General features: G+C 35.7%; 1 protein-coding gene and 2 pseudogenes across 1 annotated transcript; 1 reads left to right on the top strand and 2 right to left on the bottom strand.

Annotated features, from left to right (window-relative positions):
* The first annotated feature begins 1,706 nt into the window (after window positions 1-1,706).
* LOC129351340 (ladderlectin-like) lies at window positions 1,707-3,677 on the top strand (annotated as a pseudogene).
* Window positions 3,678-6,907: 3,230 nt separating this feature from the next.
* Window positions 6,908-10,357, bottom strand: LOC129351420 (type-2 ice-structuring protein-like; annotated as a pseudogene).
* Window positions 10,358-14,426: 4,069 nt separating this feature from the next.
* On the bottom strand, window positions 14,427-15,977 carry LOC129351419 (type-2 ice-structuring protein-like). The gene is made up of 6 exons (XM_055020279.1): window positions 15,919-15,977; window positions 15,727-15,820; window positions 15,302-15,402; window positions 15,053-15,187; window positions 14,858-14,969; window positions 14,427-14,660 (listed from the first exon to the last, which is right to left on the bottom strand). Exons 2-6 carry the CDS (start codon window positions 15,785-15,787, stop codon window positions 14,593-14,595), a joined length of 477 nt encoding a protein of 158 aa, XP_054876254.1. The 5' UTR covers window positions 15,788-15,820; window positions 15,919-15,977; the 3' UTR covers window positions 14,427-14,592.

The following is a 15,977-nucleotide window of genomic DNA, read 5'->3' as shown; positions in this document are numbered from 1 at the left end:
ATTTTTCATTCCCAGTTTCTAAAGATTGAATTTGTCTGATTTTCTGCAGTTTATGTGCAGAAATCTTTTGCGCAAACATGTGATAAGTAATAACAGACACATCTTAGCAATATTAAAATGTCAATGTTTTTAAAACCTACCTGTCAATATCAGACATACACTTTTTCTGCTCTTGGATGGGAACCTTTTTAACTTTTTACAAGTTTTTAGTAAGAAAAACAAAAAGTTTCAACCGTTCAGCATGACCTCCAGTGAAATATGATAAAGCTGAATGATAAGCAAACAGATTTTATCCTCAGAGCTTCTTAGTTCATGACCTTGACCTGAAAACGTCCCTGGAGTCTTAAACATTTACAGCCCACAGCAACATATTAAAGCACAACCTGCATATGCAGCTCAGGAAACTCATGAAAACCTTCATAGATGACATACTACACATTTATATTTCATCCTTTTTCTTTTTACATTGATGAATTTGATATCTGATATGGTCCCACAACATGCCTGATATAAGATGAGAGTTTTTTTGTCAATCTTAATTGCTCTACATCGACACACGGCTGCAGCAAAATGTTCAGATGGAACACAGGTAAATATGTCAGGCTATCCTACAGAGATCTTTCAAGATCATTTACAGAATTAGATTCTTTTGGTCTCGACACACAAGAGGCAACATCAACCTGTTCATTTATGCAAAGAGGAGAAAATTGCCTGTCCCTCTCCAGCCAAGTGAATGGAAATTTGTACATGTGGATTTTCATGCTTGTATTCATAAACATGCACACACACTTCCCAGTGATAACACAAGTGATAGATATTTTTCTCAACCTACATAAAAAGAGTTTATGAGTTTTCAATCAAGTCTTTAGCAAAGGTAGAAGACATAGCAAACCACTTCTTCAAGGTGTCTGCCATGCATTCTGACTTTCTGCATCAGAATTGGTCTTTTATTACAAAGCATAGTAGGAAGGAAAGAAAGTGGATGAATGACAAAGGAAGATCTACACACAGGCCGTTTAAGGAGTATCCTAAGATAAGAAGCAGCTGCTGCTTCAAGGTCTAACAAGTTCCTTCTCTCTGGGATGTGAACACTACATCTATGAATGAAAAACCAACTAGTAAAACAACAAATGTAAGAATCATAACAAAACATAATCATTCTAACAACAAGAAAGCAGAAAAATAAATTTTGTTGCTGTTGTTACTTCCTGGTTTGTATGGATCTATTTGTAACTTTGCCTTGTTTAAAATAACATTCTAATTTCTTCAGATAAATTTGTATCCTGTGACTTTTCAGTGAAACTTCTCACAAAGGACTTAAAACATCACAACTCAGAACACAAAAACAGGAAATGAATTAATCAGGACAGGAAGTACAAGCTAAATCCTTTTCCACAAAACTTTATCAGTGAAAATAATCCCTTACACTGAAGTCATAAAACACAAATCACGTCTTTGCTTGGATTTCCCTGGAACATTGTCCTGTTATCAGTGTATTATTGACAGGTGTATTTCGTGGTCCTCCAGTGACTGTATATAAGAGCAGCTGTTTCCAGACAGAAGAGCTGAAGCTTGTCTGACGCTGAAGTGAAGGAAAAAAGGTAATTTTGACTCTGCTTTGGTAAAAAGCTTTTCTAACTTCAATTATTTCTGCATTGAGCTGAGACTGTTTGTGTTTTTGAAGGTGATCTTCAATCTGCATCATGATGACTCTGAATGTGCTGATGCTTCTTTGTGCCTTGACGGCTCTGAGTCAAGCTGCAGGTGAGTTTCTCTGACTTGCTGTCGATTCACATTAAGGGAGACATTTATTTAGAATCAGAAGGAGATAAAACTGTTTGTGTTTTATCCAGTAAGCTAAAAAAACTGTTACTGATAACAATTCTTCATTTCTACAGTCTATAGTAATAACAAGAAATCTTTCAAAACCTATAATAAATAGATATAAATCCTTGAATGTTTTATAATTGTAAAGATATTCAGTGAACACAACCTGTACCTTTCCCAGGTGCCAGTGAAGAAACTAACATTGAGGAAACTTTTTATGAAGGTATGTTCATGGGGTTTATTTTCAAATGCGTCAATTTTACTTAAAATGAGTCAAATTAATTATTTTAGGGGATAAAGTCTAACTCTGACCTTTGCTAAACTAATCTCTTCTTCCTGATGCTGAAGCTGGAAACTGGACAGATTCAGCAGGTCAGCAACTTTTTCACCTCATTTTAGATATATTTGTTATTCTCTGCTATATTAAGATTAAAATAATGTTAGGCTTATTTTTTGTATATATTTTAGATGTAGAAAATGAACCAGAAGTGGAGGAGGCTGCTCCAGAGGGTGAGTTAAAGTTTCCATTAATATCTCTGATTTTACCCCTGGAATTACTTCCATCTACAGAAACTCTGAACTGTTGTCAGTCACTAACAGTCAATGTGGTCAACAACTTTGAATAATTTTGTTTCTCTACTCCAAAGAAAAATGGGAAATAAATATTTACATCTTTGATAAATTTGGGATCATCTCTGGCAGAAGAAAGTAGAAGAAAATTATAGCCTAAGAAAAAACTTTTATACTGCTGGAGTAATACATCTCATCCATATGACTTCATACCTTCCTTGTAGATTTTGGGTCTGGTGAATTATTTCTGTAATATTGTTGCATGCTATGGAGAATAATTTTGTTAAAAGATGCAATTATGAACTATTGTCAGTTTTACTGAGTTCCACAGCATCATAGATCCTCCTCCATGCTTACATTTTCCTTGTTTTAGCTCATATGTTGGAGAGTTGTAGCTTTGAGCCCAGTTGAGTTTAATAAACTCCATGTTAGGATGTTGTTACTCTGTCATTATGAAGTGTAATAAATATCTTTCTTTGTACATTATGTCTGGAATATGATGATCTATGTGAAGAGTTGGGCTGAGTCTGCATCTGTTTGTCTGCAGAAGCAAATAATCTGTTTAGGAGTTATTGTCCTGCTGGTTGGAGCCAGTTCAACCGTCGCTGCTTCATCTTCATCCCAAGAACCATGAGTTTGGGCGATGGCCCAGGTGATCTGAGTCTAAATGTTTCCTTAAACATTTTCTGATACGGTTTATCATTCCTGCTTTAACTCATGAACTCTCTGTTTGTCTCGGCTGCAGAGAAACTGTGTGTCTTTGCAGGGAACCCTTGCATCCGTCCACAGCTTTCAGGAGTACCATTTCATTCAGAGGGTGATAACAGCTGCAACTCACAGATCACCAGAAACATGGATTGGAGGCTCTGATGCTCAGGAGGTAATTTCACCCAGGATTAAAGGACTGTCAGGTAATCTGTGAAATTGATTTTCACATTTATAATTTGTTAAATTCCAGGAGGGCGTTTGGCTGTGGAGCGATGGGAGACCCTTCTTCTACTCAAACTGGTGCAGTGGAGAGCCAAATAATTACAGAGACCAGGATTGCCTTCAAATGAACTATGGAGGTGAATAAAATTAATTTCCACATGAGGTTTATGATGCCTGGCATCTGGTGGATGGTAAAAATGACCCATTTTTGGATGAGCTGTGCAGAAAGCTTCACAGCTTTGCTTTGAGTGATGTTTCAGTGACTGTTGTTGTTTCTTGCAGGATCCAAGTGCTGGGATGACGTGTGGTGCAACAATCATCGTCCTTCAGTCTGTGCCAAAAACATCTGAGGTCACAGCGACACAAATCCAACAAACAGGACTGGATGTCTTGTTATGTCTCTGCTTTTTACATTTTAAAGATCAACTTGATTCAAAATTGAAAACGTTTTAAATGATTTTCTATGTATGACAATTAAATAATCAAGAATCAACTTGTATTTGTATCTAAAACAGACCTATATGTATTTGTATTTGTGTCATTATGTCTCATGTTTCTGGTATGTATTTTAGAAATAAAACCTTTGGCTGCACTGTACATTATAGAAGCGTTTTTAATTAGCATGTTTGTTTGTTTTTTTCTTTTCTTGAAATAAAAATGACTCTCAAGTCTTGTTGAGCTCCTTTTGTATAACTTTACAGTGATGTCTCTCATCTACTGGCTGTTGGCTTTGATAAATAGATAATGATAATGGATTCTACGTCCTAGACTGAAATGAATAAAGTAATGAGCCATTTGGGCTCAAGATTTAAGAAGCATTGGGTTTTCCTATTTCTGCTGCCGAATTTTAATCTTGTATTTTATTTTATTTTATCAGGAATAAATGTTTTATAATAATTTAAACATCAAAAGTGGATGGATGTTTAAATTTGAGGTTTAAAGAAAAATGTGAACTGTTTTTTCTGTTGTTGAACGAAGCTACAAATGAATAAATATACATTTATTAACGTATTATAAATTTTTCTGCATCTAATCCACTAATTTTACTAGTTGGGCGTTTATTCAGAGTTACTTACGTCATTTAAACTCATGATCAAATGTTCAGGAAGTTAAGCTTAAAAAAATAGTGGAATATTAGCATGATGGGACCCATATCATCTATCACCGCTGGTGTCAGATGAGATCTGACACACCTTGGTGTCACATATCATGTCATTGGTTTGTTCACACTAATGGTGCCATCCCATATCATCTGACACCACTGGGTGCTCCAGTGTTGCAGTTAAATAAATACTGCTTGTACGAAAATGTCAACACTTTTCCAGTAACCTGTCTTGGACTGTTTGACAAGCATTGTGGTTTTCTGTTATTACACTGCCAAGTTCCTGCATGTAGAATTTGCTTTAATAATATGAAAAAAGTCTTCAGTGAGTGACGAAACTTAAACATTAAAGATTAAAGATTAAACAGCTTCATTATTTTTGTAGATAGTATAATTATGGCTTTTGTGTTTGGGGTGATGTTTGTGTGTTGGATGGGAAAGCCATGTGGGGGAATTCATGTTGAGGCTTGTTACACTGCATTATGTAATAATGTAATAAAATTGAGTTTCATAATTATTATATTATTATAATTAAACACATTCGTCTTTGTATTCAATAGTGACTCAAGAAGCCTTTGCATTGAGATCATCAACCATTTCAGATTTTACGTACTTTCTTAAACTCTCAAATATTAAGTGCTCTTATAAGGGCAAATTTTTTCAACAAAGCTGATGGAAGAGCTGCAGAATATATTTCTGCTTTGACTCTCATAAACAGTAAATGGTTGCAAAACAGTTTTAAAACACAAATTGGGCCAAATGGAACATTTTTAGAATCAAACCTCTTGGTTAAATGCAATTAATTGAAAAACAACCAGGTCTTCCATAATTCTAAATTTTATGCTCAACTGTGTCAATGTCAACATCTATGTCTATTTAATGATCTGTTTATGTCACTCCCAGAGAAAATAAAGTATATCTGGTGTTAGCTAAGACAAAGAAATGGAGTGTAATTTGTTTTTATCAGAAAACAATCAGGAAGCGAAACAAGAACAGCAGAAAGTCATCAATTTGTTTTTTCTTGCAATAAAATGTAAAAAACAAAATCTCATGAATTTGATATTGTACTTTTAGGAGCACAGTAAAATATTCATAGTTTGACCATTTATAATGACCATATGATGCGTCAATGTTTTGAAAAAACAAATTACATGATTTTTAGACTCTGGAGATGTGTTGATTGATTTGATCAGGTTGAAGAAAGTTTTGTTATTATATGAAGTGAAAGACTCACTGAATGCTGAGGCGTAGTGGATATTTATACAATTCACTGATTGTTCCTTTTCTGATACATAGTGCAGATGTTTGGGGAAATGCCTGTAATAATATTCAAATTCTATTTTTACTTTTGCAAATTATAGAAATGAACAGCAGAAAATGCTGCAGAGCTCCAACAAATGCATTGTGCTTCAACTTAAAATTGATATTTATTGGTGGACTACTATATCCAAAGTAATGGAATGAGTAGTTTGAATGTTAATGGAAACTCCATGTGATAATCTGAAAAGAAAAACTAATTTTGTTTAATAGCTTTTACGTTTTGAGTAGCAAGAACTGGATATGGGTCATTCTTTTGAAAACTTTTCATGCATTTTAATAACTTTGCTGAGTAGGTTTTTTTTTCCAGGTAAAAGTTGCAAATGGATCCATATGAATAAACCAGCTGGGCCTCAAAACCACATTCGTATTTTTCCCAAGCTGATATGTGCCAATACAATTTATTTTATGATTTTATTTGCAAACGCAACATAATGTAGTGCATTAATACTAATTGAAAACATTGCACTTTTTTTACAGTCTTACAAATAACCAGTTGAAAATATGGAATATATTGGTATAAAAAAATGGTAAATGTTCTGAACTCAAAGCGCTTTACACTAGAGTCACATTCACAAACGAACTCACATTCATACACCGATACGCAGACCGGTAGGCAATATGGGATTTAGTTGCCCAGAGGTACATCGACATGTAGTCAAAAGCAAAAAAATAATTATTTCATATACTATTAGAAGATGCCCATTTTCAAGTCACACGTTTTTTTTTAATTCTATTATTTGTGAACCACATAATTATCCCAATGTTTAATATTCACTCCAAAAGCTGCATTTACATGCAACCTAAACTAAATATTTTACATCTCCTGGTACTTTGTTTTCCACTCAGTCACAATCAACAGCATGCAACTATGAAGTATTAATCATGTGTTGATGTGGCCTGAGAATATATATGATTAATCTCAAATGATCAAATCAAAGTTGAGTTTTTATTCAGATCATTTTTGTCAAGATAAAACAGGAGGAGGATCTTCTAAAGTTGAAAGTAAAAACATAATGTAAAAGCCTTAACACCTCATATCTGATGTTGAGCAAAAGGAAAAGGCTGCCATACGTAAATAAATTACATTTCCTTTTTTGACAACAGATTTTATGTGATAGTTATGCAGAAATAATAAGTAACACTGGTTTACACATTAAACATTTTTATTTATTGTAACGTTTGATCAAACAATCTGACAAATACATTTAAACGAGTTTCTTTTTTGTCTTTAATATCTGTATTTAAATACAGATATTCATACTTTTTATCCTTGTTATTGTCTTGACACTCTGTAAGAAAAACACCAACATTGATCACCAACGCCTCTGTGTTTTTGACACACAAAGTGCATCATTTCTAATCAAATAGCCATCAGAAGTTTCTGACACAGATAAATGGTCTTTGAAAGTAACACTGCGCATCGTCCCAGCATCTGTGCCCTGCAGGAAAACAAACAAAAACATTGAATTGTAGAAAGATCTGAAATCTAAAATGTAGAAACAATCAGTAAATTTGTGGTAAGAGCCTGATCATCTCTACAATTAGAACCAAAAGAGGAGAAGCAGCTTTCAGCATCTATGCACCAAAAATTTGGAACAAACTTCCAGAAAACTGTAAAACAGTGGAAACCCCGACTTCCTTTAAATCTCAACTAAAAACACACTTGTTCAGAATTGTATTTGAAATGTAATATGTACAATGTTTTTTTTCCTAGGTTGGTGTCCTTGTCATAAGTATTTTGACTAAAGTACCAAAGGGTTGGAGGCCCAGCTGATAGTTCTCAGCTAAACTCCCAGGTTGGAGGCCTTGTCAGAACACCTTGACTAAATTCCCAGAAGGTGTTGAATCCCAGTTGGTTCAACTAAAATCTACAAGAGAGGTGTTTTTAGAGCCCCTCTTTTTATGAGGACTTCCCATCAGGAAGAATCCTCGCACTGATAGGAAATTGTTTGTTGTGTATTGCTGTGTCATTGCTGTGTGTGTGTGTATGTGTGTGTGTGTGTGTGTGTGTGTGTGTGTGTGTGTGTGTGTGTGTGTGTGTGTGTGTGTTTGTGTGTGTGTGTGTGTGTGTGTGTGTGCATACAAGAGTGAGTGGTGCTCATCTCTCTCTGTGAGTAAAACTTTCTGTCCTCGGAATTAGAATCCTACGTGAAGAACCGGACTGAGGCTAGTCTTTATTCTATGTTACATGACTTTATGTTTTGTGTTTTTGATGTAAAGCACTGAAATGTGAAATCAATCAATATTATTGATTGATTGTTGATTGATTTACAATTAGCGTCACTTAGATGGGATCATTTCACTTACGACTGAAGTTCATCTGCAAACAGTCCTGATCAAAGAAGTTGTTGGGTTCGAATCGACACCAGTTTCTATAGCGAAAAGGCTTCCGTCCACCCAGCGCCAGCGGCCATCCTGGAAGGTGAAGCAGTCTGAGCTTTACCTTAAATGTATTTTTCTGAAGGACTGACACATAAGGTGCACATGTGAAATTACCCATTGTATGTCATTGCCTCCAATCCAGACTGCAGATCGCCCCCGGCCTGCAGCTATTATCATCCTCACAAGCTGATTATTCACCTCGTAGTCATGGACTGATGCAAGGTGTGCAAGTATGGACCTGCAGTTCGACTGCAGTGGACAAGAGGAGACCAGTTACACTAATGCAAGAAGGAGATGGTTGGTGAGAAAATTAAAGTGAAGTTAATCAAAGGTCACCTGAGCTCTGTGCCAAGTGGCAGCGAATGGAAAGACGTGGTAGCAGCGACCTTTGACCCGGGTCCAGCCAGAAGAACAGGATCCTGAACGTTGGACTGTTCCATTCAGAGCTTAAAACAAACAATCAAAGTCCCAGGTAAATTATTTCTAATATTCAGCTGGTAGCTTTAATTATGCACTGCTGGGACAAAAACGTCGAGGAAAAAGCAACTCAGCCGGGAACTGGAAAAAATTCATCCAGTCTTAATAAAATCAACAATCATTGCTTTCTGATATAAATGCATGGGAATATTTCATGCAATAAAAGACATAAAAATAAGCATGGATACAAAAACTGAACCTGAACTGTTAAAAAACTGATTTCATATTTAAGTTTGCTTCACCGTGTCCCTGAGGAAACGTCTCAGTCTGATTTAGTCGCCACTCTGCAACATTCAGATGTTTAAAAACCAACATCAGGATTAGGGCTAATGAAAAGACTAGTGATTGTTTTATTGTTATTTATTTTTGATGATTTTAGTTATTTAAGTTATTCACTTGCTAGAGAGCCTTTCTTCAGGAAGGAAGCTGAACTTTCTGAATTCAGGTGTCTTGGTTGAAACTAAATTGTTCCTCTTGCTGCAAAACAAAACTTTAACCCACATTATCAGGAAAGGTAAACTCACCCTTCAGGTAAGCTTCCTCATCCACAGGTTCAAAGGTTGGTTCTGCAAAAAACACGAGGAGAAGAGGATGAAAATCACTGTGTTTTTTTTAATGAAGCAGAAGAAAAAAAGCACCAACCTTCTGCATCTGTCCAGTTTCCAGGTTCCTCTTCATGAAGAGTCAAATGATCTGGCAAAGTTTGAATGGTAAATTCATTTTGTTGGTTTATTCAGAATGTAATGCTTATAATTGGCAAACGTAGACTTACCTTCTGCAAAAATGTCCTCAGTCTCAGGATTTTCTCTGGTGTCTGGATATAATTCAAATTTTTAACATTAATAATATGTACAAGGAAAATATGAACTAAAAATCACAGTATTTTAGTGTTTATGCTCAGTATTGGGTCTACTTCACAAAACGTGTCTGATTTGCTATTCTGTCTCCTAAAATCTTCTGTTAAAATTTTATTCTAGCCTGTTTTGTTGGCATTATGTTCACAATAACTGCTCTGGGTGTAGCAAACAAGTCCATCAGAGCCAAAACAGAATCCATAAATGTTGTACAATACAAGCATAAAGCACTTAGTTCAAAAGGCAGAAAAAGTCGAATTTGCAACGCAGATGGATAAACCGATCTGCGTATCGGTTTATCCATCTGAAATATGTTTTTCACTGTTTATATTAAAACAGAGAAGAGTCGCTAATTAAAGCACTTCATCAAACTACTCTGGATGAAAACATCAGCAGCAAGAAAAGGCCTGTTTCTAACACTGGATGTAGTCAGAAAGACAGATGTTTAGAAATACATCTGGAAGCTGTTTCAAAAAACATAAAAAATAATGAATCTGATGAAATACAGCCTCACCTTCTGGAAGAGCCTCATGGCTCTCAGCCCCATCCACAGCAACTGGAAGCACTGCATTAAACACAGCAATGAATTACAGAATTATACCAGATATAAAAATATCATAATTTAAGATTAGATTAAAGGTGGGAATAATATTTATTGGTGAAGCAGTAGTAATAATATGCATACAAACCAGCAGGTTGACTCAAAGGCAACAAGGCACAAAGAAGCAGCAGGAGACACATCATGGCGTTGATGATGCAGGTTGAAGACAGTAAAGAGATAATAATTTCGACCAATCACACCACAGGAAGTTTCCACGTTTACAGTCGGTCTGCAGGTTGAATGCGCTGCACCAGAAACACAGCGGCTCTTATATTCTGTTTCTTCCAGCCTCAAAACAAGGAAGCTGGCGTCTGAATTTCTGAAAAAATATCCCCCTCTTGATTTCTTATCTTTTGAACAAACATTGTTTACATCTATCAGTTATCAAAGTCCAAATGTGGTTTTTAAACGTGCCTTGTGCAAACTTTTATATTGCAACACTTTATTTTTCAGAGGTGATCTTGTCATTTTTACTTGATCAGTGACAATTTGCATTGAATCAAAGTGTAGTAATGTTTAATAATACATGCACACTGCTAAGATCTCCATTAACTGGAGCCACTGATTGTCTAATTAATGTCACACCCAGATTGACACGTAGGACTGCAAATGTTTAATCCTCATAAAAAGGGTCATGATTCAAACTAACTGAACATTATCACAATATGGAACTTTATTCATAAAACTTGCAACACCTGGAAGCAGGAAGTACATTTTTTCTCTTTCTAAATTAGTATCAATTGTTTGTTGGTATATATTTTATACATTTACAAATGATTCATATCTTTAAATAACTGTTGATTCCCTGATAACTCATAAAATGGACAGTTTACATGGAAAACAAAAACAGAGTTATTGCATCTGCGAGTCACGTTTAGCACATTTTGCAAGTCAATAAAGTTCTCGTTATTTTTGAAGAACATAAATGTTCCATTGTTTAATTTTAAATTATATCATTAAAGTAGCATTAACATGCAACCTTAATGAAATATTTAGCATTTTGATTTCAGCTCAGTCACACAACACAACAGAATGCAACAATGTTGATGCATATCATCATACAGTCATTATAAAAGGCCAACTTAACAAAAACATCGAACAAAAACATAAAATGTTGCTTTATATGTATTTTAAACAGGAGTTTCTGTGAATGTCTCACATTCCTCTGAAATGTCAGGATCAAACCAGAATAATCTTTTCTGCATGATCAAATACAAACTTTAGATTTTCTAAGTCTGCATTGCAACCAGGACGTTTACAGTTTAACTGCTTATGTCTGAATATTTGATATAAAACAAGAAGAGGAGTTTATGACCATCCTGCAGAACGTCGTGTCTGACCTTGGGGAAAAGGGAAATCCTTCCACAGGGAAATAAATCACATTTCCTTGATTGATAAGAGACGTTATCTGGAAATAATGGCAAAACAAGAACTCTGGTTTACACATTAAACATTTGTGTTTATTAAAACTTTTGATCAAACAAACTGACAAATGAGTTTGTTTTGAGGTTTTTTGCCTTGATTGTGTATTTTAGTATATTATTCTTTTATGACATGGATTCTTGCTTTGCTTTGTTTTTCCTTTCATGGAAAATAAATCACTGTAATTAATTAGCTTGTGAATAAATGGGGCAGCATGAACCATCCTGCCTTGCCTCAACAAATCATCAGCCTGTCATTATCCCCTTTATTTAGAACAGATGGGACGTCTGTAACACATTAAACTTAATAAAACTACAGTAGGAAACTTTTATAAAATATTTGTTAAGTTGATGTCCCACATTTTTATAAAAGCTGCCTACTGCATTGAGAGTAATAACTTTGTTGCTATGAGTTTACAACTTCTCTCATTTAATAATTAGAACAAAATTTTATATATAATTCTAATAATTTAGAATAAATACTCAAGTTTGATAAACATCCATTTAGGCTTTAGGGTGTTGATATTACAGCAAATATATCAAATTGTTCATTTCTTAGCTGTTATCTTTTAAATTAAGATCAAATGGATGATATAAAAGTATAAAAACTTTTCTGAACCACTAGAGGGAGCAGTTCACTGATCAATAACCTGGTTAAAGCATCCAGTTATTGTTGCCTTTGTTTCTAAAGAATGAATTAGTTTAGAACAGGAAAAAACTGTTTCAACTAAAATTCATAATGTCAAACCTGAAAAATTAAAGCATATAATAAATACCCATTAAAAACATCCTAAGCAGATGTCCCAGTGTGTATTTAACATGATGACTTCAACATAAAGTGAATACAGTGGAAGTCTTCAGTCAGATTATCTTTAATATTGGTTCTTTTTTAAGTTTGTTCAAATTTGCTCATCACCACTTTTGTATTCTTAAAATAACTTAGCAATCTTCGTTTAGCTTCAACTAAAAATAATCAGCTATTTATACAGGTGAGATTTAACAATACAGTAAATGTTGGTTTCACAATAACCGTATCAATGTCATTTCAGTCTTTGAACTTTTTTTTTTTTAGCTTTTTGTACTTCTTCCATTAGCCCACTTTCATTCACTCTTTGTCATGACTTCAGCATTTCTGCTCCACCCTCTGTGCTGAATGCTCATCACTCTCACCTGCACTGTGCTGCTTTTCACCTGCTCAGTGCGAGATCGTCTGTTGCTCTAGTCACAGCTTTCAAGCCATTGTTTCATGTTTCGAAGAGTTTTGTGGTTTTCTGATCCTGCCTGTCCTTGACCACAGATTCTGCCTTGTCCCTCGGCTGCTGCAAGTTTTCGGACCTCCTGTTGAAGAACCCTGCCTGTTGCTGACCCTGCCTCCTGCTTGCTGTTTGCTGGATTATCTTTGCCTGTGGCTCTACCGTGCATGACCCCAGATCGTCTCACTACTCTGTCTCGGGTTGGTGGATTTTGCCCCTGTCGTCCGTTTGTTCCCTGAGCCCCCAAGACTTTCCGTAGTCCATTCTTCCTACTTGGTCCCACCCCTGGCTGGATCCCTGTCCCCTGTGGATTCCTCCTCCCTTATCCGCTCGTCTCATCCCACCCCGTTCAGCCCCGTCTATACTATTATTTTGTCATTAAAACATCTGGTGAAACTCACTTCTGTGTTGGCTGCGTTTTGGGTTCTGGCTGAGTTTGCTTTATCGTTACACTCTTCTAGGAAACAATATATTAATATTATAGTTGACCTTTTCAACTTTGACCATTTACTAAGTTAGCCTGAACATCGATGATAGTAGAATGGTTTTCCTCTGTAGGAAGTTATTTTTCCACCATTTTCATTCAGATCAGTGTAAAGGAGGTTGATTGACAGCGCTAAGACCCGCCTCCTGGCTCTGATTGGTTGTTTTTGGTGCTTTTTGCAGACAACGGTAGTAACACTGGGAGGTCGTGGGGGAGTTCAATGTCTTTACAGATTATCTGTCTCATATGAAAATCTCACAACACGGTGATATTTTTTTAAAAATATAGAAAAATTTCAGAAATTACATACTGCAGGCTTAATAATCAGGAGAGAAACTGGATTTTAGTTTCATACAAGACGGAAGAATTTATTGTTTGAACAAAGTAAAAAAAAAAAAAATATATTCTGCATTCTGTGTTTCTGACTGGCCACAGTCCCTCCCGAATCCCAGTTTATTGTTCCTAACTGCTACATTCAACATTTTTCATCCAATGCACTGAAGAACAGAATCTATGATCTGAATTGCAAAAAATATTTTGCTGCACCAGTAGAGGGCGCACCTGTACGGGCAGTTCAGTGGTCAGTAATCTCCTCAAAGCAACAAGTTATTTTTGCCCTTTTTCAAATAAAATTAGTCTTTAACAGCCAAACCAATTTTATCCATCCTTAAAATTTTCTTTTCTTTTTCTTGTGAAACCTAAAGGAGTAAAACTAAATAATTCAAACAAAAGTTTTTTGGTTTAGTCCATCCCAGATCCTTCACTGCTACAGAACTGGTCCATGTTTTGTGTAAAGGTTTAAACTCAACTTTCAGATTGATTGCATTAGCCTCACAATGACATTTTAATGAGTCTTTTTTTTTTTGTTTTTTACAAACACACATTTCAATTCAAAATGTCAAATTTGCAAGATTTATTTGATGTATAGTCTAGAAGTTAGTAGAAACAACTAAATGTGCCTCAAACCTTTTACAGTGTTTGCTCATTGTGTTATGGTTTCATAATGTAAAGCACTTTGATCTGCTTTGTTGCTAAAATGTACAATAAAAATAAAGTTAACTTGATTGAGCTGCAGCTGAGAACCCAGCCTGCTGAAACTAATAAAACATTTTACACACCAAACACAAACACATCCAGACCAGCATATTTTAATGCCTGCCATTTAATTTTGCAAAGAACAAGAATGAAAGTTCAATCAGCAAGAAAGTACATGAAGGAGTTACGTTACAGTACATTTGTTCTGATCGCATGAGAAGCAAGACAGAGTTCCTCTGTCGATGTGCTGCGTCGCGTCATCCGTCAAGCAGCATAGATGGAAAATAAAAGACGTGAAATGAGGAAGATTCTTCATGTCTTCAGCTCAGCCCTGCTTCATTTCTTCAAAACGCAGACAGAGGGTAGGCGGACCGTACATGTGTAATCGTCCCAGCACTTTTCTCCTGTAAGAGAAAAAGACAGAAAACAGTTTTAGACCAAAAAAAGCCTGAAGCTTTTCAAAAGTAACAGGGGCATTCAAACTGAAAAAACTTTCCACCACTAAAAATAAAATATATCTTTATTTATTTTATGTTTTTGCATGTGATCAGAAATCTATAAGAAGTGACTTTATCGTGCTTAAAAGAAAGAACAGTTTTACCTGCGTCATTCATTTGCATGCAGTGCTGGCGATAAGCAGCATTGTTGGGTTCTCCGGGACACCAGTATGTAAACGTCATCAGCGTCCCATCAGACCAATGCCAATGATTTTCCTGCAAGACGCATCAAGAGAAAACCTCTTAGAGTCTGTGTTGAGGAGGTTTTGATGAATAGAGTAATACTGGGTAATGCTAACCTCAGCTGCATCAGTGCCGCCGATCCACGCTTCTCTCATCTCATGTGTGACCTGCAAAATGAGCCCCTGAATCCCATGGTATTCATCAGAACTGTGCACAGATGCAAGGTTTCCTCCCATGGAAATGCAATTTCTCTGCCAATCAATCGGAAGAAAGAAGAGTAAACAATTGTGAATATAATTATCTGCTTTTTATTTAGGAAGATGCAACATTAAAGAATATAAACATGAGTCATAGTCCAGTCGTACCTCAGCTTTGATCCAAGTCATACGTCTCGGGACATACTTGAAACAGCGTCCATGGATCAGACGCCAACCATGAGGGCAGTAAGTTCTATGTCCATTGATCTCTTTGTGGGAAAAAATATAAAAAACATTATCTATGACACCATTTATCTCATAGTGAATACTGCCCTGAAAAATATCAAACTAATCTTCACTAATATGGCATAAAAGTTCTAATTTTCACACTGCAGTACTATAGTACTTTTGACTCGGTGTAAGAAAATCCTGAAAAGAAAGTGAACCAATAATATAGAAATATAGAGTCTCAGGAACTATAAATGATGGAAATTTTTAATGTTAAAAATGACATTCATTTTCTTCAGTCAAATCATTTTAGTTGCACAACTCAAAGGATTGTTGCTTCTCACACTTACTGACAGAATACTCACCATTAACGCTGCTCAGAAGCATCAAGCCACAGAGAAGCAGAGGCAGAGGCAGGATCCTCATGGCTGCAGGTCACTGGGAGATAATTATCACCTCCTGAAAAAGAAACATACAAAATCAAAGTACAACCAAGAACCAGAAAAACAGGACGAGGTTAAGCAAAAAGGGCTTGCAGAAAAGAATCAGCCTCTCACTCTGAGCTCTGAATCAGGAAGTTTCAGGTCAGATACAGAAACGGTAAGTCGGCTTTTAT

This window comes from Poeciliopsis prolifica, unplaced genomic scaffold (genome assembly GCF_027474105.1).
Source record: "Poeciliopsis prolifica strain line A6 unplaced genomic scaffold, Auburn_PproV2 SCAFFOLD066, whole genome shotgun sequence".
Lineage (NCBI taxonomy): Eukaryota > Metazoa > Chordata > Actinopteri > Cyprinodontiformes > Poeciliidae > Poeciliopsis > Poeciliopsis prolifica.
Note: the sequence above shows the minus strand (reverse complement) of the source record. Positions and strands in the feature narration are given on the sequence as shown.